The sequence below is a fragment of the Dreissena polymorpha genome, chromosome 11 (genome assembly GCF_020536995.1).
Source record: "Dreissena polymorpha isolate Duluth1 chromosome 11, UMN_Dpol_1.0, whole genome shotgun sequence".
Classification (NCBI taxonomy): Eukaryota; Metazoa; Mollusca; class Bivalvia; order Myida; family Dreissenidae; genus Dreissena; species Dreissena polymorpha.
This window is the reverse complement of record NC_068365.1, coordinates 20,974,094-21,001,488: the sequence shown is the minus strand read 5'-3', so window position 1 is coordinate 21,001,488 and position 27,395 is coordinate 20,974,094. Positions and strand designations below refer to the sequence as shown.

At 32.7% G+C, this 27,395-nt stretch overlaps 1 protein-coding gene across 1 annotated transcript in view; it reads right to left on the bottom strand.

The window, feature by feature from the left end:
• The window catches only part of LOC127849670 (uncharacterized), a 150,956-nt gene that overhangs the window by 16,649 nt on the left and 106,912 nt on the right, over positions 1-27,395 (bottom strand). Inside the window, exons 32-43 of the mRNA XM_052382417.1 lie at positions 25,624-25,762; positions 20,581-20,705; positions 19,764-19,834; positions 18,869-19,022; positions 15,783-15,897; positions 13,683-13,807; positions 12,795-13,005; positions 10,921-11,044; positions 10,676-10,806; positions 9,806-9,837; positions 518-667; positions 280-339 (exon numbers count right to left, since the gene is read on the bottom strand). Of these exons, the coding sequence (XP_052238377.1) occupies positions 280-339; positions 518-667; positions 9,806-9,837; positions 10,676-10,806; positions 10,921-11,044; positions 12,795-13,005; positions 13,683-13,807; positions 15,783-15,897; positions 18,869-19,022; positions 19,764-19,834; positions 20,581-20,705; positions 25,624-25,762 (1,437 nt within the window). The remainder of the gene's footprint in view (positions 1-279; positions 340-517; positions 668-9,805; positions 9,838-10,675; positions 10,807-10,920; positions 11,045-12,794; positions 13,006-13,682; positions 13,808-15,782; positions 15,898-18,868; positions 19,023-19,763; positions 19,835-20,580; positions 20,706-25,623; positions 25,763-27,395) is intronic.

Here is a 27,395-nt window from a genome sequence, read left to right as displayed (position 1 = left end):
AACCATAACATGTATCGAGCGTTGTCCCTAATATGAGTCTCTATTAACGAACCAAGTTTTATGAATATTAAGCTATGACAATGAATATATACATGAACATATTGCTTAAATTATTGCATGATCGAGATCCGGAAGAAGAGCATATAGAGGGACTGGGTGTGAACCTATAGAGTCCTCTGCATTCAAAGGGGGTGGGCGGACACTCACACTGATAGATAAAATGATTGCCCTTATTTAGATAATACGCACTCATGCAGCTTATCGTAATTACTATACTACCTGTTCTTTATTAATCATCAATGTCCCTTTGTAAACCTGCAAGTTCGATACTCGGTTAACCTGTAAGTTCAAGAGATTTGTGCCAGTTAAACAATCATGCTTTACGCCCAACAATGATAAAATATATTTTGTTATACATGTTTAGGGCACAGTTAACCAGTAAAATTTCTTCAATACATTTTAAATTTCAAAAAGAGATTAACGTTTTATAAGATTGCTAAGTTCCTATTCGACTTACCATGTTTCGGTAATCGCTCTTTTCTATTAAAAACATGTTTAAAAAGTTGCTATCGATTGTTTGAAGTTGTTGTAAAAACTTGATTCCACCCGTACACACGGCGTTGACTATTTCTGTAGAGAAGAATTTGTAGTAGCCATCTTTGGGTTCCTATTAAAAACCAGAATACCACAACATGATACTAAATGCCAAACATTACACCTCTCTGGAATATTGGCTTCCAAGAGATGATTTGTTTTTTTTTATACTATTTCACTATTTAAGTCTGTTCACTAATGTATATTACCAGAGCCTATAGATCGGAAAGTTTTCACTCCAGTTGTATGTACTAAACAAATTTGATAGAGGATCACTTTAATACGAAACATACTAAATAACCCAGCTGTGTTGTTTTGTGATTATTTTACATAAATATCCATTGTTGTATATAAAGCATGCAACTCTTTAGGGCATGGTCATGTGAAAATACTTTGTAAGGCAACTTTAAATTATGAAACATACCAACCATCAAATCTGCTGTGGCACTTGGTGTCAGAAAGATTTTAACTGTACAATATAACTGTATACACGTCATAATAAAACTTGCAATTTCTGGGGTGTCGCCGTGTTTGTAACTTGATTGTACAAAACTTGGAACGGGACCGGTTTCAGAAATGTTTGAATAAACTAAATAGCTTTGTGCCGACAATGAAGGAGGCGAAACCGCATTTTTAAACAGGTGTACATGGCTTACGATACGCTTAACATTGGCGTAGACCCGGTGCAATCGTTGGCCACAAGTGGTGAAGTAATATCCGATCGTGGACTATTAACTCACCAGATATGATATGCATGTGTTTCGGAATATCAGTTCTATTGATATTTATAAAAGTGGTTATTTGCCTTTCAACTTCTTAAGGATACATAGACAAGTATATAGGACAAGTCGTGATATTGCTGTGTATACTGATGAAGAATTATCTGATTATATTATATTTGTGTTATAATACAACTATCTGATTAAAACTTGAGCACACGCGTTTATGGTATCACCTGATATATCTGCATTACTTATCTTAATGAACTTAAGAACGAGACTCTCGTGATGACATCACGCGAATGCACTCCAAGTATTTTGTTTCACTAACATGATTACTATTGAAAATAAATAGAAACACATACAAAATAGTGAAAAACAGGTATATTTTTTTTCAATATCTTCCTTCAACTAAAACAATCCAACTGTATCCATATTCCATACATTGTTTTGTTCATCTTTATTAAATTTAATTATAAATTGCAAAGTGAGCTAGACGACTGCGCTAAAGAAATATAACACTTTCATTTATTTAATGTATTTAAAAAAACGTTCCCTTTCTCCCAATTCATAGAAAATGTTGCATGAAAACTTCTAGCACAAGAACTATTCGCGCACATCGCGCCAGGTGATATACAAATATGCATTGGAAATCTCACGATTGGACGTTTATTTCAGGAAATCTTAAAAAAAGCAGCTTATATGCCGAACTTTATTGTCGTTTGTGTTTATAACAGTCTTGAGCTCTCTTATGTGCCCATGTTGCTAAAAAAAAGAACGACCGAATAATAACGTGTTAAATTGGAAATAGAAGTTACAAAAACAGTTTAATTATTGTTTAAGTTGATATAAAATCTGTTCAGTGAATTAACTGTTTAAGTTTAGTGGGCCTAATGACAATCACAATCGAAAACTCCTTTTTTTCGGCGTGACGTCTCGATACAAGGTCACCACGCAAGTAGCGAATGTTATTGCAGGTGTGTATGAAATTATCGGCTTTGCGTGGTTAAACAGTAAAAGTTTTTTATAAACAAATTTGACATGGTTTTAACGAAAATTACATAAGTCGTTTATTGGTGCATTGTTTGCATAAAATAAGATATTATATTACTCGATTCCTTAATCAATCGATGGACGGTCATCGGATCATACATTTGATGTATAGATGTTATATATTTAAGAAAACGATATTGCATATTTATTTATATTATAAAACATATCCCATTTGACTAACATAAACATTATAGTAATTCATAATTTTAAAGAATGTGTCTGTGTTTACCGAAGATGAACTTACATGTAAGTTTTTCGTCGCTATCAGATATAATTTAAAATGAGTTTCTTTGAATGTATTGCCTATTTAATGAAATTATGCATTGTATAAATTTGGTCTTGTTATCAATGCCAAACATTTCGTAGAATTTAAAAATCGATGGGCTTTCGAAAAAGCATTTTGGTACCCATTTGTTTGCGTATTTCCTAAACAACGCTCAGAAAAAAAAAGAAAGTCGAAGTGCGCGCTGACTTGTCATCGATAAACTCGAAAGTCGATGTCATAAGTAATACAGAAAATATGCAAAACAACAGAAAACAAATCTCTCAAACAAACAATCAAGAAATAAAAACAAAAACAAATGCAAAGCCTTTTCAAAAATAGACAGTTTAGAAGGCAATTCGCGGCGGAATAATCTGCGCTTACTCGGGATCCCGGGAAAAATCGGGGAGATTAGGAAGGATACGGAACAGAAGGTACAGCATTTCATTAAATACACACTCGGGTTTGCAGATTTTGAACACGTCGAAATAGAAAGAGCGAATATAGTGGATAATACAAATTCTGAAAAATCCCCAATTTTTGCAAAGTTGTTTAGCTACAAAGACCGTAAAACCATACTTACACAATCAAGGCAAGTTTTTGAAAGGCATTCGGAATTTATCGACCGAGAGTATTTTACCGAGCGAAATCAACTACACAGGCGTGAATTGGGGAAGCGATTAGTTCAAGAGCGAAATCAAGGGCCGCACGCTTCACTGCGTTTTGACAAACTGTCCATTTATAACGAGATGTACCAAAACGACGATTTGACAGGAGATTACGAGCATTGGAAAAACCCGTAGAGGACAATATCCACACACGAACAATAGCCAGCGGAATGTGGTGAGGGGTTATCATCGCGATGGGATTGAGGCGGATCGGTCCGATTTCGAAAGCCAAGCTGCGGCAACAGGCGGGGTGGACTAGGATATAGGTCAAGGCCCGAAAGAAAGTATTAACATTATTACATGAAATGTATGTGGTCTAAGTAAACTTGTTGATAACTCTGAAGTTGTAAATTATGCACAATCATTTTACATCATAAGTTTATAAGAGATATGGAGTGAGAAAAACAATGACTTTTGTGATCTATTAACTTATTATACATGCTTTGACTTTGTGAGAACAAAAGTAAATAATGCATGGCGTAATAGTGGTGGACTAGCCGTATATGTAAAAAACAATCTGTTAAAAGGAATCTTTATTTCACAAATATGTTTAAATTATCAGGATAGTATTGTTTTTTATATTAAAAGTTATATTTTACAGCTATCTTATAGATATAATATTATATGTAGCTTATGCCACACCAGAAGGTTAATCATTTTATGAGAGAATTAATGAGTAAAATGCTATCAATATTGATTCTAATATTTCTTTTTTTAAGAGTACTTTATCCTGATGCATGTATATACCTTGCAGGAGATTTAAACGCACGCACACATTTATTCTATTATACCTGATGATAATGCAGATAACATTTTTAACATATATTATGTTGATTATAGCATGTATCTTTCGATCGCCCACTAAATAATACAGATTAAGAACGATACAACAATTTTGGGCAAACACTCGTTAAATTTAGTTGTATTTATAGTATGTATATTTCAAATGGGCTGCGATGATTTTGTTTTTGGAAATGTTTCATGTCTTGCAAATAATGTCACTTGTAATGTTGACAACCATGTTGTATCCACTGTGCTATTTTCTCCTATTACATACTTTTGTGTGGAGATGCGGGATGAGTCTGATAATTTGCCAATTCGTTTTAAAATATTGTAGGGCGAAAAGAAAAACATTTATGCTAATTTGGGCAATTGAAATTGCTGAAATAACGATAGCGAACACTTACCAAAAAATAAAAAAGTTCAAATGGAATGACGCGCACAAGCAAACTTTCCTTAGAGTATTTGAAAACAATCTTAACTTATAAGATTCGCAAATATTTGAAGCCATCGCGTATACGGATATTGACGAAGCGATCGATACAATATTAAATTTGTACTAATACGCTCCATTCGATATGAATATTTATTATACAACACACTCTCTTAATAATAATGACACGTCAGTAAATCACACGTCGTGGGATAGAGAATTTAACGCGGCTAAACAAACAAAGTACGCTGCATTACGAAGATTTCGGTTAAGTAATGATGTATCGGATTATCAACACTATGTAACACTTCGTTGAGGGTTTAAAAATATGTGCTCGGTCAAAAACAAGTGTATCAACAACGAAAAGAAACGAATAGGTTTTATCGCGTAATGAATCAAAGTTGTTGTAGAAATAAATAAAAAGTAGTCAAAAGACGAACATCAAAGATTATTGTAATACAGATCGATGTGCCTGGAATGACTATATAAAATGCCATCTTTTTAAGAACAACCAACCAAGTATAATTGATATAAACTTAGAAGTTAACTAAACTGAAAATGATCAATATACAATTTTAAACTCAGTAATCACGAACTAAGAAATAAAACAAAGTATTTCAAAACTCAAAGTCATACATCGCAAGAGACCTATGGCCTTGGGGCGGAATTTTATAAATGTACGATGCATATGAATTTATTTTGTCAATTTCTTAATACTTGGCATTTTCCAAATACTTGACGGGATAGTATAATACAGCCGATATATAAGTCAGGCGCTACAAACGACCATTCTATTTAAAGAAGTGTATCATAGATTAATGTAACTTATCAAATACTTTTCAATATTGTATGCAACAGATTATGCAAATGATCAGATTTAAATAATAAAATAGCAGAATCACAAGCCGGTTTTCGCAACGAATATTCAGCAATTGACAATGTATTTACTCTTTAAAGTATGGATCACAAATATATGTGTAGACCTAGCGGAATGTGTTTTTAATGCGGACTTACAAAAAGCATTTAAGAGTTTGATTCTTCATAATCTATTAACAGCTATGTGTAAAAATGGTGTAATAGGGAAGCTTTTTTACGTATTAAAATCCATTATTCAAATCAACGCGAATTTACCAACTACTGTTTCATGGAGGAAAGCGACAGAAAAAAGGTGCAGGTCAGGCCCGAAGATATTTGTTTCCTTTGAAATCTTACCAAAATAACTTTAATACGGAATATTTGAAATTGTTTGATTCAATGGTCAAACCTATATGGTTTCGAGATACATGTTAAACAATTCCGAGACATTCTTGAAAAACTACAAATCGAGTATTGTAAATACATATGTATATGATAGAATTGTGATAGGAGAAAGTGGCAGATTACCGTTTTGTATAGAACATCATGTAATATACGTTAGATATTGATGTACATTAATTAGGACAGAGGATCGATATCATAGAAATTGTTATATTTTGTTAAAGAGGCATGGCGGAATCAGAAGAACTTATTGGTTGACATTTGTAAAAAATATTTTGAACCTTTATGGATTTGGTTTTATTTGGATAAGTCAAGATATAGGAAATGTGGAATTATTCTTAATGTCATTTAAAAAAAGTTTGATTGATTGTAAAACACAGGACTGGCTTGAAACGCTAGGAAATTCCTCAAGATGTGATACCTGCAAACATTTCAAATATATGTTAAAACCCGAAAAAATATGTGTTTATCGATATATATTGTTATGTTCAAAAGTCAGTTTGAATGTTAGATTCCATTGCTCAATTAGCAATTGCAACTGGTCGACATTTAAGGATGTCTAGAGAACACCGATTATGTACATATTGTTCAGTCCTTTTTAATAATATACGTTTTGAAGATGAGTTTCAAAGGCAAATGTATATCTTTTCGTGGTACATTGTACAATGGTGAACACAATTTCAAAACTTTTTGCAATCGTATGCAAATTTCTGATACAAAAGAATTAAAAAGCATAGCCGTTTTGGTAAAAGAAATAATGAAAAAAAATGTAGATCAAAATTGATGTTACTTATATATTGTGTATTTTGTGCCGGTGGCCTTTATTTACAAATAAACTTGTTTTGTGTCTTGATAATATACATCGCACTATATAATGGTACTTCAGAGGTGTTTGGGTATTAAAGGAAAACAAAAAATGAGCATAGTATGGTAATAACATGGAAGTGGTTAGTAACTTCAAGTGTTTAGGAACGGTGTTGGATTAAAGACGAAATTTTAAACTAGACCAGGATCATTTAGTTATAAAATCCCGTGGAATACATAATTGTTTAAAGGAAATTAAGTGATCACATCAAAATATTTCGTCAGTTGTTGACTCCTTTGTGGGTTACATATAAAATAATGCTTCAGCGATATGGGTTTTCACGAAGTCAAATAAAATTGAACGCATTAATTCAAGAATTTCCGAACACTTGCTACAGTTTGAAATAATTGTTTGTAATTCGGTTGTTTATTGAAGATTATGTTAATATTAATCATATGTAAACTGGTTTGTTTTCATTCTTCTACAATTGGTTTCCAAATTCGTTAACAATGAAAATATCACCATGCAAATTCTCCAAACGATTGTAATAAACTGTATATAAATTGGATCACAAAGGTCAAGAACGTGCTAAATAAGGTTGAATGTGTTATGTATTGGAAAATCTAAACATGAAGAAAGTTAATAGATTTAATTGCGAGTTCAAATATGTACTTGTTGCAAACTTTGAACAAGAGTTATATGGTACAATAAATTACATATTTGTTTAAGAAATGGTTCACAACTCCGTTGGAATATGAAGAAAATTTACACTTTCTTCTTTTACGTCGGTGCTGAATTTGTGTAAAATAATTGTAAACCCGTAGAAGCAGATACGCTCAGAAAAACATTCTACGAAATGGAAGTTATTTTTTATCTTTAAAGTTCTTTGATTCAGAAGACGACTTCCAGTTAATGTGTATTGCCCCTGTAAAACTGATCTTAGAATAAAATGTACTAGCCGAATATTTAATATCAACCTAGCTGTACATACTTTCCACACGTTCTTAATTGCATGGGACATTTCGGTAATTTCGAATGAATGCAGATATTTCACAGATGCCTTTGTACATACATAAGATTTGTAATAAAACCTTTTGGTAAATGACTGTACCACTTTACTAGAACGTATGTGGTCTTTCACTTGATTATGTTTATTGGTATGTGTATTATTTTAATAACTATTTTATGTTATATGTATTGTCAACTGTCATACCTACTTACGTAAAAGAAAATAATTTTTGTTTTTGTGTATTTAACAAGACGCTGCACTTTTGTCTAAGTCTAAATAAACTAAAGGTATGTCTGTCTTTCTGCCTGTCTTCTTGAAAAAAAAAATACTTTTTTCAAACATATTAATATTGAGCACAACCAACTATATAAAAAAAGGAAAACAACGTTGCATTCTGAAATCAAACTTATTTGATCATATGTTATTTCTTCGTACGGCTCACATTTCCTGAGTTCGATACCCACTATTAATATAAGTTTATAATAACAATATGACCACTAAGGCGAGAAACGTTTTGACACGAGAAGCATTTATTAATTTCAGACGAACACTATTTGATGTCACAAACGAAAAATTTAACACCTGACAAATTTATGAGAATATTATTTAGAGTTTAATCTTTTAAAATGAATGTTCAGCTATTGTGGCTTACTTAAGCAGCGGAAAAAAAAATGTTTGGACAACTTTTAAAGCGAAAAATACACGGCTTTAGCCTGTAAAGGTTTAATTAAAAACCGTCAAACGGTTAGGGAGAAAAGGTAATTTAAATTCAAAGTTTACGGAGAGGGGACGAATACACAAAGGCTCTTATGAGCTGTATGCGCACAAAAACCATAACGCTTTCTAACATTATATATTTGATTATGCATATGTTATTTTGCATTATGGCGATGTTTTTTCAACGATTGTCAAGTCACTGAAATGGAATAAAATGACATATTCAGCAAATAGTGTAGAATATATTTATTCTCAGATATGGTTTCATAAGTCGTTAACATCTATTTAGACTAAAATTGAATACATTATCACTAGAAATATTGATTTTTAAATCCACACCACAATATATTTTCTTTTTTGTTTACTTTGTTTTATCTTATTTTAGTTATTATAACAGTTTGTTTTGCTTAAAACCTGACAATGAATACTCTTTTAAACTAAGTAAGTCATATCTCATGGAAACATAAAAGAGGGGCATACATCTTTTGAAAAAGACTTCGTTTATCAACAGATGGCAACGAATTTTGAACGTATTGCAATAATGGCCGTTGTTTGCATTGTAGGACATCAAGTTTCAATCTTAATAATTACCATATAAGCACGTGTAAACAAAATTAGGCGACATTTCATATTTTGATTGCTAATAATCTTACGCACGCTCATAATGTCAAAACCGAATTTTGTTTGAAACACTTGTGTTGTTTAACAGGATAAATACTATATCAATAATTAAAAGTAAGATTTTCTACCTGATACATTTTTATGAAGATGTCCTGAGATGTTTATATATTTATATCAATAACTGGTGTTAAGTCATGCCAAGTGACTGGCATTAAAATACTGCGATCGTATGTCAATGGTGTTTTGAGATATTATGGAACATGCCTTGCATCTTTCAATCCTCTTAGACCTTTTGCCCTGTTTATATCAAAATCGATGGTAATCATCGTTCTTTCTTTGCAAGTTGTGATCACACTATTTGCATGATATTTGTTCAAATCATTCTCTTTATAGCTTGGGTAATATATTTCAAGATATCGACCCCATGTGAAATTTACTTTGACCAACTGCAATTAAAAATCAAGTTTTATATGTTTTCTTCTAAAGTATCTATATTTAAGCCATGTGAATGTTTGAGGGCCAGAGTGGTCTTTTGTTCACGACTTGGCCTTAAAACTGACTGACAATTCGACCGACAAATAAATCGGCCTACCGACAAGCCGGTGCAGAGCATTGTTTTCTAAAACTTCAAAGGGTTCACATTAATACTGTTTTTATTATTATTGTCGAATACAGTTGATTATTTTGATACTTTTTCTATTGACTTAAGCTAATTGAAGCTCTATTGAATACCAACGGATAATGTTGTGCCAATGAATATTGAATCAAGTATGGACTATGCATTCTTGGCAAGCATACACATACATACTAACAGTCGAAGTAGAGCTTAATTGGATTTGTTTACATACAAGATATGTTAAACATATGTATAATTTACAATTACTTACAGTCGGCGTTAACCAAGTCCATGCCTCTCTCGCTAAAAACGAGACAAACAAAACTATTTTTAATATATTTTTTCCTTTAAGATTGAATTACCGTACACAATCAATATGATACAATATTCGGTAAAAGTTCGAATGTACTCAATGTATACATGTAGTTGGTTATAAACAAATCATGACAAAGTTGAGGTATTTTATAGCAATTAAAGTTTACTCAGTTATAATCTGTTTACCGACAAATTTCCATTAAATTGATAAATGTATATTTTATTTATACAACAAACAGTGTTTTAATATCAAATAATCAATGTATAGAAAACATTAGAAACATAGACGTACCTATATAGGATGAACTAGGTATGCGGTAAGATATTATCAGTTTTCATTTTTGTATAATATATATTTAATGAATGTATTGTCATGCGATTTGCGTGCCCTTGTTATGAATATTCCTACTATATACATACAAATTTTATCTTTCAAAATACTTTGTACGAACGCCTTATGCACACTATGTATTGTCGCTTGGTACGACCAATATGCACATTCCAATGCACTGTAACAGCCTTCCATTATTTAGCCATTAGTAAACAATCACACACATTCTCAACCTTGTTATTGTGCCGAGGAAAATGAAATTGGCTTGTATTTGGATCGGTAATGTGTCTATTAACAGCGAGTGATATGTACTACATATTTAATAATACACTATTGTAGAGTTATTGCTCAATTTACAGACATTGAGTTTGAAAAAGAAACTTTTCTCATTGATACGATTCAACATGGTATTAGACAAATAGGATAAATGTTGCCAAGCATAATAGACTAATAAATAATGTTGATCGTCTTCGATTTACATCTGATATTCAATACCTGTTAAATCATGACACACTTGTGCTGTTGCAGTGCCCTCGGCAATATTGTCTGGGCGTATGTACGACCACCTTTTTTTTCTTTCTGTTTCTTCTTTGAATACATCGGCAATATCCACGGCCTCAACCTCCCTAAATGTACATTAGATTAGTTACAGTAATATGCAACAACAATATACGGTAATGGCTTGAACACGCTTACATTTAAATAAGGGATACAACGGGGTGAATTTTCTAAGAGTTTACCTCTCGGCTTTCACTATAAGCGTGGTTGTGTAATGTTTTGATACTCGTTTAACTGACTTCAGTGTCACGCCAGTACAGTGAGCAGCAAGGTTGATGGCTGGTATTTTGCAAACAGTCATAGATTCTGTCAGGAGAAACCGTTACGTTGTTAAGTAGTATATACTTTCAACAAATCATTCGTATAAATTTAATTTACTACACATTGAAATAACATATCAATTTAACATTTTTTATTTAGGAAATCCTGGAAACCACATAAATCAAAGTGTCTTAAATTGAACTATAAACAAAACAATAAAAGTGTTTTCTATGTAACGGAGAATACTAATACGCACGAATCTTGTAAAGCTCATTTGTTTCGCAGCATTTATCTTAAAAATGTATGTTGAAATATTTGCTACATTAAGTAGCCTGTCTCTAATAGTGTTGTTTGTTATGCGCCCCCCAAAAAAATCCACAACGACGAAAATTATTATTAACTAAACTGTGTTTGTGTTAATATATATTTATAATATTCTTGTTCAGACTTTGTAAAGTTTTGACGATTACCATTCATATTCAGGATGTGTAATTTAGACCAGAACAGAAATAAAGCTAATCGTATTTAGACCCGACCGAAGCCATAACTGGGAATATGTGACTAAGACGAACCGCATACATGTAAGAACTAGAAAACAGTACTGTATCACAATAATCTACAACGACGACTTCAGTAAGAGGCTAATTTTCATAATTGTATGTGTCAAAGATTCGAAATAACGTAATCAAATGTGTATTCGGGAATTCATCATTCATTCGTCAAGAGTCGGATTGAAGATTATATATATATAGATACTTATGAATCACTTGCAATGGTGGTGCATATCTTTTCTACAGTTGTTAAAAATGAATACGTTACTATATCAATACAACCTCTCTTCCAGTTACATTTAAAAGGACCTACGCTTCTACTGTATGATGTTATGTGCTGAAACGGATGAAGGGAGTAAAGTTCAAGGCACTTACTACACTCAACGTAATTTAATAACTTAATTATTTGTCCAAATTGAAACAACCGCTTAAATGGGTAATTGTACATACTGTTATGTTGAGAATAAAAAGGGATTTAATTTATACTTGAACTTATTTAATTTAATCGCGCCTCAGCACGTTGTGATTTTGTTTCGCTGAGGGAAATATATTAACCAGTCTGTTATACCATAGTATTTACGTAAAATAATACATATCTTTTTAGTGCTCTTTTATTTGAATATCGATGCTATTCGGTTTAGGTTTATTTACATATCTGTGTATTGTGATAAGTTCTGGGCTTTTTGTGAGGTTCTTTGCGATTTTACAACCGGTTTAAACGTAATCGCTCTCCATAAACCGGTTCAATGCGTTTACCCCATGTTTAATTATGCGTTTTTGATTAATGTCACATTGTTAACATAGTATTGTATTGGCAATTGGGCATGTGCCTTTAAAGAAAGAAACGCGGAGCAAAACATATACAATTTATGCAAAAGACGGGTTTATCGATAAAGAACTAAATTCATTTTCAGTGTTTTAGCATATGCTTGAAACTAATTTAAACTATGCTATTTAGTAAGACTAGTATTTAGTCACTTTTCATACTACCACTAGCTTTTTTAGTGTCAATATTAGACGCATCCTGATCCAATGGCGCCTCTACCTTGCTTTTTGTGTTCATGTTACAATTTTAAATTGTGTACATGGTATACAAACGTTGTCTTCTTCTAAAGACAGGAAACATATTCACTTAATTATAGAACAAAGTACCTGAACATATTAGTTCGAAAAGAAAATAGCGCTTTGGAGAAAATACATATAAGACATTTGGAAATATGTAAGACAGCAACGCATAATCATACTTTTCTGTCTTAATGTAGACATTTCTGATATTAGTTGTTTATGTAGTTGGGCTCGAAACCCAATATCGCTTCCAAAACTTTGAACAACTTCCTCGTCTACAATGATGAATAGACCATGGTTGGGGTCTAACTGGCGTTCAGAACCTGTTGTTTCTTTGGATCGTTTCATACCTCTGGGAACCGAATTAGTGCCATCTTGCAAGTTGAATTCCTTGGAAATAAAATGCAACCATTACCACGTGTGCACACTCTTGAATTTAATTAAATTGTAAATGGTGTGTGTTGAGATGAACAATTTGCTACACGAAAGCATACATGTATGGTAATCGTACACACTATTTAACTGTCGCCATAATGATACTAGAATTAACACCAAACATATCCATGCGATACAGTTTGATGTCTCTTTAACACGTGATAAATCTTAATTACTCTCACGCAATTTACATTCAGTTGACATGAACATGTGATTCATATTGCAAAGTTGAACCGTTTACATATCTGTTTATTGTTGTGAAAGCTAGTTTTAAGAATAAGTACACAACGGTTGTAGCATAATGAACATGTTTCATTACAACAGTAAAGTAGTTAGAATGCGCACACTTAAGAAGACTTTGAAGGGAATGAATGATGAGATGGTTGAAAGACCTGGGGGCGATGAAGAAAGTATCATTTTAAACATAAATAATGTTCAAACAAAAATAGAATAATTCATGCTAAAATGAATTAAAGAAGCACATTCGTTCCAGTGGTCAGATTGTCATCCTCTTTAAGAAGGGCACTTTATACCAAACTGAGCACAATAATGACACTACATTTAGTTCACTAATTCAAACCATGACATGTGTAAAAGTTTAAATTGTGTTCTGTTCAGATAACATTACGTACCTTTATAGCATTGCGCAGTAGTTCACCCACTTTTTTGTAATTTTCTGACATCACAGCTTTTCCAAATTCGTCAGGTTTAGGCCAGTGAGTTTCAAACCAATCGTGTAATTGTTTAGTCAAGCCCTCTAAAACAACGTTTTTAAACAGAATAGTGTTTAGTTAAACATTTAAATATAATGTATTTCCACTCGGATCCACAATTTATGTATTTGGTTGGTACAGATTTAGAGAGTTCAACAAAAATATGAAATTCATATTAAGATACTATATAAGCATTTCTTTAAGATCGTGCCTAGCATATTAAATTGTTCTGTTACTTTTAGCCTTTGATAAGGTTTGGCACTTTGATAAAACTATCGTCTGCTGATATAAAAATGAAACTAACTTCAAAGATTACTACTGTGGTAAATTTATTTTTATTGGACCTTGAAAAGCGCGACTATTCTAGCGCCTTTGTAGCTCACTAATAAAGGACAAATATTTTCCCATACAATTTAGACAAATGTTAAAAACACCGTGCCATTAATATATGATTTCATATCATGCATAATTTATTCGTATTATAGTGACCAAATATTTAAGTTGTTGAGAACGTTTGCTATGTTGTTTTAATACACTGAAACTATATCATATGCCGAAAAAGATATACCTGAACAAACCCTTAAAGGATATAATAACCTACGTAACTTATGTTATAATGAATACATGGTAGTAAAGGTAAAATAACAATTATGTGATTCCATCATTGAAGCTATAATTCTATTAAATATTGCAAAAGGAGAAGTATACGACTTAAAAAATGATGATTTTTTTAAATATTGTAATGGTTTTTTACGGTAAACACATACTTTTGTCGTTTATTGACACATATGCATATATCCTTTAATGGTTTTATGTAAGCAAACACCCAAAACATTACTTAAAATTAATGAACGATCAATCGGCGATTGCGTACATGTATAGTACGTTACAGTAACACTTTTTTAAATAGTAAACATGGAAATCAAACGCAAATGCTAGCTAAATATGAATGTATTCATCACAAATCGTCTTAAGACCGCTACTTTAGTTTTTGAAAAAAAGTTCATCTATGATGTGTTTACATATTATTTTCCCAAAATAAGTATGAACATATTAGTCTTAAAGGCAAGTTTTACTAACATTCGTACTTAATTAAATTGAAAATTAAATTTGAGCTAGGAAGACAAGATTGAGCTACAAGATTAAACAAAAATGCAATCGTCAGTTTTTCCCAAATACGCGTTTTGGGGATAATCTATCACTCATTTGTAAAACGATTTAAAATTTACATATCAACAATTTTATTACCACTGCTGATTGTCCCAATCCCACCAAAAGTATCCGGGACAACCTTTTAAGATTATGAAAATAGTGTATTGCGTTTATTGAGCGTTTATTAAAAAAGGGCATACCTATCCAGAAACCATTTAATTCAACAAAGTTTACTAGTGTTTTAATTATCATCAATATGCCCGTTAAAGCGCGCATGATAATTGATGTACGTCGTCTTATTATGGCAATTATAAGAACACATTCATATCTTGTTTATGTAAAACAACATACATAAATATTAGTGACACAATGATTGTTTTGAGTTTCTTCGACGTGATAAAAATATAATTTGCATCCTTACTGTTTATAATTGGAACCTACAAAAATTGAGAAAGTAAGCAAGACACACTTAGGAAAAAGAGCTGACCGATCAATTTAAATAGGGATTCTAATAATCTATCATGTTACATTTGACCTTTATGATATATAGATTAATATAATAATATACCTCAGTTATCTTGCTTGTGGTCGCTTGATTAAGTGACCTTTATGATATATAGATTATTATAATAATATACTTAAGTTATCTTGCTTGTGGTCACTTGATTAAGTGACCTTTATGATATATAGATTAATATAATAATATACTTCAGTTATCTTGCTTGTGGTCGCTTGATTCAGTGACCTTTATGATATATAGATTAATATAATAATATACTTCAGTCATCTTGCTTGTGGACGCTTGATTAAGTGCATGACTATACTGAATTATAATGAAAGATTGACGATTGTTGCTAAGATACTTACCAACAGAAACTTTAACAACTGCGTTATTACTGCAGTGCAAAGTTAGACCACACGCTTCGATTTCGATTGCATTGTCATTTTTCACTTTTACCACTTTCCCAAATTTACCGAGTATCTGCAAAGGAAAAGAACAAAACAAATACACATGCGGACGCTCTGCTAATTCCTTTATTATTGCATATGTATTATTTGTAAACAATAAAAACAAATGAATTTTTTTTCATATAATATGATGTGTGCTTTGTTATTGTTTTTATCAACATCGCATGAAAGCAAAACCAAAGAATTTAAAATTAGTTATCAATATTTTAACCAAGTTTAAAATATACATAGAATAATGTATTCTCTCTGAAATGCATTAACTATTTATTTACAATACATTTACAACGAATATAATAATTGGCATTATATTGTTTATATTTTGTATCATATGTGTCCATTTACATCATCACATGAATACATCCCGTAATTATGTTAACTACAGCTGTTCAATGTCAGGGATCGTCACATTGAACTTTACCTGAATACAAAATATATAATAACAAATTGTTCTCCTTAAAGCATTGCATCAACTATTCGGGCACTTCTTGTATGACTTGAAGTTGATACACTGTCGACGAGATGATATATTTCAACATTGAAATGATGCGCACATAAGTTCAAATACGACCCTATAAATGCACAACTTATGAAATGTAGAATAATAACTTTTGATGAACAGGAATTAACCGTTACAAATCTGAACATAAAATAAATGAACCAATACACTGCTTGTAACTAAAAATCTACACGCTAAAATTAAAATATCCATCATTAATTTCACCCTTAATCCGAATTTGTCTGGCGCTGGCGTCTCTAAAACCTCAGGTCAATTGTGCAAGAACAGCTTGTTTTGTTAAAATTAAAGTGTTAGTCTTATTGAATGATGCACTCAATGCAAAATATTTCTTAATCAAACAGAACAACCAACTTTTAAGTTGGATCTGGCAAACAATTTAACACAACAAGCATTTAACACACTTAAATCGATCGGTTTTCATATATGAAATAAGTAACTTTGTAGTATCATTCAAACACTTTAAACCCTCTTTACTTTGCATCGATCGTTCCAAGGCAGTTATCCATGTTTTAATCATGCGTATATTTTGTTATAACCAGCTGTATGTGAGGGCGTGTATTGCATGTAAGAATTTAAAATCTGATATGTTTTCTTTAGTTTAGAAGTTGTGAGTTGTGAGAGATGTTTCACTTTAAATCGCACGCATTAGGTGTACATATTTCATATCTCTTTATAAATCAGTGTTAGTACTGCACGAACATTATTTTTTTAATTTTAGGTCATCAAATTCTTAACGGTTTTCAACTAAATATAATATTTATGAGGGCCAGATTAATTATATAGTATCATTACAATTTTACTTTGGCGACATTGTTTATAAAATCTACAACCGTTGTATCTATGATTTGTTGATGTTATATTTAATACTGCAACAGTTTGAATTATGGTTTGTGAATGCAAAAGTTCGCTTCAGCGTTCGCGTCATCAATATTAAATTTTAGCATCGATACCTGTTTAAGGCATCGATACCTGTTAAAGATATTCATATTTCAAAAATAAATGTTTACCAAATGTGAATACATTTGGTGAAACCCGTTCTAAACAAAAATATATTAGCACCGACCGTATATGTGTGTTTTTGTTGCGTATGGGTTTGCCTGTCCTTATAAATGTATCTAACTGTTTGGAACTTGACTCCTTACAATCCATAAAGATCATATGCTTAAATTACGTTTCATTCATGCTTGTGCGGCTAAAGTTTATGTTACATAGCAACGTTCGCATTTTTTTACAATATCCTGAATGGCGAAATACGAAATGTCTGCTCAAAATATATTTAAATCGGTAAATTAAAAAAAAATCAGAGATAATGTACCTACAGCATGTGTGCACCCTACAATTGTACAAAAAACACAATCTAATTTGACATTTCAAAAGCACATATGTCCGAATTTACACTATTTAATTTCATGTTTCCGTACGAAAGGTTTGATGATTCTGTTAAATAAAGCCAGTTGTGTCGTTCATTGCAACTAAGGCAATTGCAGAAGGTGTAATCACGTGATAGTCAAGATGACGACGTTCATGCCGAGGCAGGTATTTTTCGCCGTTTTATACCATTTATTACTTGTATTTATCGTTTCAATGCCGCTTAGTTTCCAGCACTATTAGCAAGAACATTACTAGCGTTTATTTCGTGTTAATATTCGCTCTTTATCTCGACTGTACTCGCTGGGAAATTTATTAGCGGGATGACCTAATTAAAGCTCTGCTAAGAAAATTTGCGGGGAGTAAAGTAGAGATATAAAGCGAATGTTAATACGAAATAAATCACGTTTACTGATATTGCAGAAAGTGAGCGTCATTTAAAAATTAAACAAAAGAAATAAAGGGTATACAACGGAGAAAAAATAACTGTCTTGGCATGGACGTCGCTATCTTGACTATCACGTGATTACCCCCTCTGAATTGCAGCTGTGGCAAAAATAATGAATCACGACGCTTGTTAAGCAATGTCGCAACTCTTTTTCTTAATTGTTTCAATGGTATGACATATTGTCGGACACATATATTACAATAATGAAAACGTGCTGAATTATATAAACTTATACACGTTCTTAACTCTACTTGTGTTTTCATTTGTTGTGTGTGGGCTCAGATATGTATCAGAGTAAATATTAAACTTTGGTATTCCCAGTGTATATATATTATTCAGCGTTTTTTTGTATTTTTATAATATATAGGTGTGGCTGAAATTGCATGTAGGTCGAATAAAGTGAGAATGCTACAAATAAAAACGTATATCATAAGTAAGAGAGGTTTGTGAATTTTTAGTTTGTTGCCAAATAATACGATTTCATTAAATTATTTTATACTGTAATCAGAAGTCATCAGAATTTTAAATTTATACCACAGCTACGAATTTGAATATGGTATCTTGGAAAAATATTAATGCGTTTATGTCTGCCTGTTTTACTGTAAATATTGTTAGAGTTTGTTTTAGGCGTAGCAAATTCAAAATATTTACCTTCTTCGTGTCAACATTATTACTATCTCCCTGCATTACCACAATCAACGACTGGTCGTTAGAGATGCGCACCAAGTCATTTTCAACAATCTTCTTTTTGATTGAACTATGTGAAACGGCGTCGTCATTCTTTTCCTCTTTTGTCAGTTTTAGCCTAACATGCAAGTTAACGAACATCATAACACACGTAAAAATAATTTTAAAATATACTAAACAATTAAATAGTTGCAAAAATATAGCTGTTCTTCAAAAAAGGAGTATGCTTGTTTAAAACATATAGACTAAAAGCTTGGTTAAATGTTTTCGTTTAATGTCCGATCTAACAAGGATGAACAAAATCGGTATTGAGTTTTAAACGACAATTATATTGCTGGTTACTCTGTTTATCAAATTAAAAGCAAAACAGACTTCGATTGAATAGAGTTTTTAACATCTTTATAAAGTAATGGCCTTTTAATATTACATACATATTTTTTACCGAAATGGTGTGTGTTCGTATTATCATGATATCTATAGTACGGCTTCACAATCTTCATCATTTCTTTTATTTTCTTTATATGTAGTACGGCTTCACAATCTTTATCATTTCTTTTATTTTCTTTATATGTTATACACAAAAATTAGCACACTATCGATCATTTTGTGATGTGTTTGTATAAATATAAGAGACATGGTTTTGATGACAATACAACTCATATATTTGAAAAAAAAACATGGTATGTTATTATATATTTGAAAATTTAAAAGAGTATATCAAAATGATGTTTTTTAAAATATGTGAGTACCATAATATTGCTTATTTCTTATAAGTAACTCCTCTAAAGGACCCATTCGGTCGTCAACCAGCAATACTGACAGATTTTAAACATCGACACGTATATGCAATTGAATTTACCTTTTATAGCCGATATCAGTAACGTAGACGTCACCATCGTCGTCAATGCCGAAAACTCCTTTTTGCTGGTGCTGGGTCAAGATACGACACATGTACATCATTTTATTTTAATGAATGTTAATTTTGTGTCTGTCGCATTATTTCCAGAATGTACACCTATATACCTAACAAGTGACCAAGCCAACGCAAAAACTGATTTTTGTGTTCGATAAACCAGCATCAATTCTTATCATTAAGAACACAATTGTATTACAAGAACATGGCACAAATTGTACATCGACGGTACTATTATCCCGTTATTAATAAAGGTAAACATATGTGTTGGCTATGTGTGCGTGTGGTTAAATTATATATGTCAAATACGACATTCTACTTTCGATTAAAGTATCGAGCTGGCACATGGAACACAAAATCTTGAGGTAAGCCGGATTGATACGGTTCAGACAAATTCCTATCAATTTAAAGCAAGCGATTGAATATCCAGTTGAACAGTATTTATTTCTCAAATTGCAATCAATGGGGGGCCAATTAACCAAGTAAAGTCATGTTTTCTGTATAGTATGTCTTATATTGTGTGTCGTAGTACACACAATACGACAACTTGAGGTTAATATAACATACCTTTTGAGTGTACCTTTTGAGTTACTACTTCACGGACTAACGATTGAATATCCTGTTGAACTGTATTTATTTCTCAAATTGCAATCCATCAAGGGGGGCCAATTTACAAAGTAAAGTCATTTTTGTCTGTATAACATGTGTTGTATTGTGTGTCGTAGAACATACAATACGAAAACTTGAGGTAATTAGAACGTACCTTTTGAGTTAGTACTTTACGGACATAATTTGCATTGCCTGACACGACAGCTTCCCCAAACCTTTGATTTTCAAGTTGCGGCCTGTGATTCTCTAACCACTCCTTAAATTGGTTAGTCAGGTGCACTAAAATAATGGATTGTAGATTAATTCACTAGCTTTGGCATATGCGTTGAGATTATTACAATGTTCGCCAACTCGGTTTATGGTCACGATTTCGGAAATGTAGTTGAAGTCATGTCACATTTATTCTAATGTTATTGACCTCTTCATGAAAATGCTTTTTTATGCAAAAAGGCAAATTAAGTCGCGTTGTATAAAATATTACTTACCAATCGTTTTTTCAATGTGCGATTATATAGTTGGTTTAAATTTGCTAATAAATTGCAGTACACATGTAAAATGAGTTTTACATGTAATAAGATACTATAAACATGCACCAACATACGCGTTTTATTGTGATTTCAAAAATGTTAAGTTTAATGTAACAATTGTTTGCCACATTTTAAATTAATACTATATTACAATGCGAACAGTCTAAAACATTGACTAACTGATGCATTTGATATACATTACTAGGCTTATTCAATCAGAACATTACCAAATATATAATAATGTGCAAATATTTAACTCGCATACGTTAAATGTCTAGATTAGACACACATCAACTTTAAAAACGATTGTTATACAAGTATATGTTCGTTTGATAGTGCGCCATTGCATTTTTATGTATGATTTGTTTTGGTTGTTTGTAATAACATGTTAGTCATATTACGGTTGAAAAGTATCCAAATCACATCTTTATTTGTAAGCAAGTGATGTTGACGGGCCGAAAGTGAACAGTTAATGTGTCGTTCAGCGCGCTACCCACTGAGCAGGTTAATGTAACGCCGAAAAGGGTTTTGCATACTAGCTTTTCTGTAAAACAGCCCGCGTTAATTGAATGGACAAGTCGAGACCTATCGGTGAACCGACTGAATTCTAAAACATCGACTAGGTAATCGCCCGAAACATAACAGCTATGGCATTCTAAGCACGGTGTCGCGTTTAAAAAAAGAAGTCTTACGGCCACTTATTGATTTCGGGCGTTTTTAAGTATGCGCTTTGCTTTGATTGGATTAAAGAAAACTCTTATAATTGTATGACCGAGCATAATAATGTACCATTGCAATACTTCAAGTTAAGATGTTATGGTGAAACTTTGACCAGTGAAATGCAATAATCCGTGTATTTTACCATTATGTTTACATTTGTGGAACAAAATTGATCTGGTTTAACAGTTTATGTTTTAGTATAGGTTCAGCGCAGCGAACATGAACAATGAATATAAATGCGCAATATGATTATGGTATCATATTATTGCGTAAGATGTAATCTTTGTGTTATTTTAATGTGAAATTGCATGGAAACTGATGAGTCTGTGTTTATTACACAATTTTGAGTGATCTTCTTTGACAATCAGCCTTTACTAAAGCGCTTGATTTATCGTCATTGTAATTATACGTGATACACCGTCTCCAGGGGCGGTTCCAGGATTTCTGGTTAGGGGGGGGGGGAGGCGGGATATTGAAAGATTTGCTGGTGGTCCAGGGGCCGCCAGGGCCCCTGGTGGGTGCAGGGCAAAGCCATGCTAGGGGGTCCAGGGGGGGGGGGGGCGAAGCCCCCCGTACGCTCCACGATTTTAGAGATTTTGAAGGCTTTGACAAACACTTCTCGAGCATGTCACGCCTTATATACCTACTTTCATCAAAGAAAATGTGCATAGTTTATATTTAAGGGGGGTCTAGGGGTGGGGGGGGGGGGCAAAATCCCCAGAAGCTCCACGATTTGAGTGATTTTGAAGGCTTTGACAACCACTTCTCGAGCATGTCACGCCTTATATACCTACATCAAAGTACCTTCTTATAATGGCAAAAAAGTGCATAGTTTATAGTTTTGGGGGTCCAGGATGGGGGGGGGGGCGAAGCAACAATTCTAGTGATTTTGAAGGCTTTGACAAATTTAAATAGGTGATTTACATCATGTTATGTGTGAAACATCAAATTAATTGACTTTTCTTTGGCGATTTTTCCACCTATGGTCTCCGCATGGTGTTAACATCTGTTCAGTTATAGTACAATTGAATGGTGAATACGGTTAATGGGTTAAAACATGGTCAATATAAGTGGCTAATTCTAAACGTTTAAGGTCAATGACGAAGTCAATAGTCTGGACAACCTGTTAATCGCCGAACTGACCTTAAGCATTTACGGCTGACCTTGACTTTATTGTAAGACAATTGCCTTAGACGTGACACGACGGTCTTTTTTGATGGTACGATTACAATTTCATTATGAACAACAAAGGTTCTGACCGTTAAGCTATGAAGGTTTCACACTTCATCCATACAAATTCAGTTGAATTGCTTCAAAGCTTATATGCGTCAGTTTTGCCATCAAACTGGACATCACAGTTAGGTTTTCGTATTTTCGAGGTTGCAGAAAACACAATACGTGGACATCGTATATGCTTTATATTGCAGCGCTATTCGAATTCCCTACCCCAGACTGACCAAACTAATTTCGCGATCAAGATACCGGAAATAAATAGGTAAATAAGCCACAGACACTTGCATCTCTCGCTTAGTAGTAAATGAACTGAATCAACCTAACAAACGTCGTATATGGTCATATATCCAACGGGTATACTTTTTTCTGTATCGAATAATTTGTTTAAAGACATAATTATGTCTTAAACCAACCAAAAATATTTTGATGTGAGATTTGCAAATTTCAATACGATTTACAAGTGATTACGTGAACTAAAACAACAGCCCTCGTCTGAACTCTAAATTTTTTTCTGTTAAAAAGACACATTGTATCATGCCCGATCTAGCACGCCCCTCAAAATTAAATGTCAAACATGTATATTGTTTGGTCATGCACTTTCACTGGAACAGGCATCAAGAGAAGGTTAATATTGTATTGTATACACTCTTATCTTATTAATATCATATTCTACCGAAAACCGGACAATACAATGTAATAGGCGTGATGTTGTAATGAAACGGTGTTTCTTGCTACAATTTCGTATTCATTTGTGTAGTGCATACAGTTTTCCATAACATGTTTAGTGTAACAAACAATCATATATGAACAGTCTTTATAACTATACTTGTCTTACTTTAATTGCGGTGTTTTTCGACTCTTCGACTCCATTTACGAAAGCAATTGTGTGTTTGCAGCAAGCTGTGATTGCGATTTGGCACTATATACGGAGTATCACAATTGTGTTTCTTTAATTAAATGTAAAGTTATTAACCTGAAGACAGCAGTTATAGCAGGACCTCATATCCCAAATGCGAGGACTCTATGTGTTCATCATTGTAAGTCATTATTACTGTTGTCAGTGTGAGTTTTTTGGGATTCCTTTATCCGGTAAACATTGGCCGTAATCAGGAGGTGATACATTAGTAATGTTAGGTAGACCGATTTAGTTTGTCATTAACGCTTGCGTCTTCATAATAAAGACCAGCTATACCTATTAATTGTTTTCGATTGAATAAAACGTACACAATGAAGCCGTCATTCAATTTATGACTGTCATATTTTATACTACATAAGATGTTTTCAATTGAATACATAAGATGAACTATTTGGCGTTGATCCAAATACAATGCAGTGCTCACATATTTCGGGAAGATGGCTATTAACTTTTAAATTACTTTATTCTGTACAGTGACACAATGAACGTGAAAATACTTCTTCTAAGCAAAAAAAACACTATGATACAGTTAAGCCATATCACAATTGTTTCATTTCCGTACTTCAGGTGAAATACCATGCACTATTTTAATCGAGTCATACCGTAAATGTCTATTATTCATGGCATACATTTGAAGTAGGTACAAAATCAAACGAATGGCTTTGCTACGTAATTTATCATCCATTGTTACCTTCAGTCATGCTCAAATGACTTCACAGGCTACAAAAGGTACATCTCCTCTAACAAGTTCTATGGCAGTAACACATGATACGAATACACATTTACATTACATGCGCATCAATCCCTTGAACTGTAATATATCATATTAAGTCATTTAATTTTAAACACCACGTGAACATCACTAGTTTAGTCCGATTATTTTTTATTTATTTATTGACCCAATTGTGATTGACTTTCCTGTAAACAACTTGGTGTCTTAAGAGAAGGTATTGAGAGTGTTCCAAGAAAGAAGATCAAACCTCAAACCAATTTCTCGGAGATAATCATATCAAATATGCCAATGCGCATGTTTGACATTGATAAATTGCTCTTTATCTATTCATGCAGTTGTTTTAAACAACAGAAATATTGTTGAACATTCCTTAGTTTTTATATTTTAAATTCCAAACATAATATAATCTGATTGCCAACAATTACGTTTGATTGAACTGTCCGAAAATGTTGATTTCATTGTTATTGTGTTTTTTTGTGTTTTTTTTTTACAGAAGGCACACACACATGTTCGGTTGTTATCAGGTTTCATTATTCGACATCCGGCCTACGAGGTTTATCTTGGCTTTTCCGAAATATGACGAGAGGAACCGAACGCGAAAGTAAAAGTAAGAACACAAATATAACGTTTGCTACTCATTTAAACGATATTAAACCTTTAAGTGATCTTTTTAACATTGCTTGCATTAAGTAGGATTATACTCGTATGTTCAATAAACAATACTAATATACAGTTAATGATTGTTTGCTTATTGGCGACGCTTTAGTTTTTCAATAAATGATTTTAAAATTTAATGTTATTGTCTTAGTATTTGCAATCATTCGACTATTTAATAAAAAAATGATAATTATAAAATGCTAACATGTACTTTTTATCATACAGTCCGATCTGTAACAAGATAGTATGCCAACGAAACGATTATATTATACATTTGTAAAACTGACAGCGCATGATGTAAAAATAACAGCAACAAATCATTTCACGTTGATTGTCAGTTAAATGGGATATTGTTGTTAACAAAATGTTAATATGTTAAGATATATGAAATGAACGAAACCTAAGACTAACCGATTGAAACTAAAGAAACATCTTTTGGACGGTGAAGAGAAGTATCAGCGCCCACTTTGATCCTCAGTTTACTGTCCTTTGTCACTCCCTTTGTCACTTCCTTTGTCACTTCCTCTATTCTTCCAATTGTACCGACTGTCTGCAAAGTTATAAACCACACGAACACAATCAAAGTACTGACAGTACTGGTGTGACGATGCTTATGAAGAGGATGGATATAAAAGCATCAATTTTAGTTTAGCTACATTTCCAAAATTGTTTATGTGGGTACGAAATGTTTGGGTACGAAAAACTTATGCCACACAAATTTTGGATACGAAACATATTTGGGTACAAAAAAAGTGTGGGTACACAAAAAATTGGGAACGAAAACAAATTTAGGTACGAAATAAAATTTGGGTACGAAAAAAAATTTGGGAACGAAAAAAAATGGATACGACAAATTTTGGGTACGAAAAAAATTTTGGAGGTACGGGGAAGTAGTACCCGTGGGGAACTTGACCCGTTCAGCGAAACTGGGTGGCGGGTTGCATTTCCGATCAAATCTAAAAATAACTACATTTGGGGTTTTCCCAGCGTCACAGCGTTTGAAGTGCCACCTGGCACACTCGCACATTCTCAGCCCTTTCTGTCAAACAGCGGATAAGACTTAAGTACCTCGAAGGCAATAGTATGAATACACATTTCGGAAGCGGTATTGCGGTCCTACCTAGCGCGTCAGAATGTAAACAAAATATGTAAACAAAGTGGTAGCCTTTCAGGAATGTTTGAATTAACGAAGAAAAAATCGTGTATTGATGTAAGTTTATTGAAGAAATGTACAGGAAATATATTAAATAATCAATGGCGATATTTTTCTCAGCCACATACTTGTTAATAGTTTGATGATAATGAATATCACAAAATGAAAGTGAAAGTAGAACTGTCAAAAATGACAACCTGTCAACGTGTTGTTTTTGCTAACACGAGGGGGCGTTTTCACTCAATGTTTTCACATTTTTACCATAGGCTTTGTCAATGACCTTTATAACATGGGTGGCTTTGTAATTATTTATTGCTATCATGTAACTGCGTAATCGTGTATATGTTTACAATACACAAATCATAAAAAATGATATAAATATACTGACTGAGCTTATAATAATCTGATAACTATAGCCGGGTCAATTAAGGACTTAAAATACAATTATTTGTCCTGATTTCATGAAGACTTGAGATATTTATGCAAATACAGTATCAAGATATGGGGTGATCCACAAATAAAAAGTATTTTTGATCTGTTATGTGCAGGCTCTTTTTCCATGACTGTGAAAGTAAAAATTTCCATGTGAAAAGAATGTCAATTTTTTTCTGAAGTAGTTGATTCAACCATTGCATAGTGATCAACACTGGAGATGACCAGGGTACCTGAGAAAAGGGATATACATTTGAGATCTGGTCAGGGCTCCATATAACAGTGGATAATTGGTATACATTGTATATCTGGCCAGTGCTCAAGAGAAAATGGGTATACATTTCATAACATTTTACCATTTAAAAATGTTTAAATACCCCTTGACTAAGGCTCTTCATCTAGCATGAACGTATCTTTTTAACACTAATAACATTTAATGTACTAATCTACCAATGTGTACAGATGCTACTTAACATATATTTGACTGTATTTAATGTAGGAACTAGCTAAAATATCCATTAGAAAAAAGATCAGGGGTGAAATATTTATTGCCTTAAGCTCTGACCCTGGAGCTATGTTTTTATATATTTAAACATAC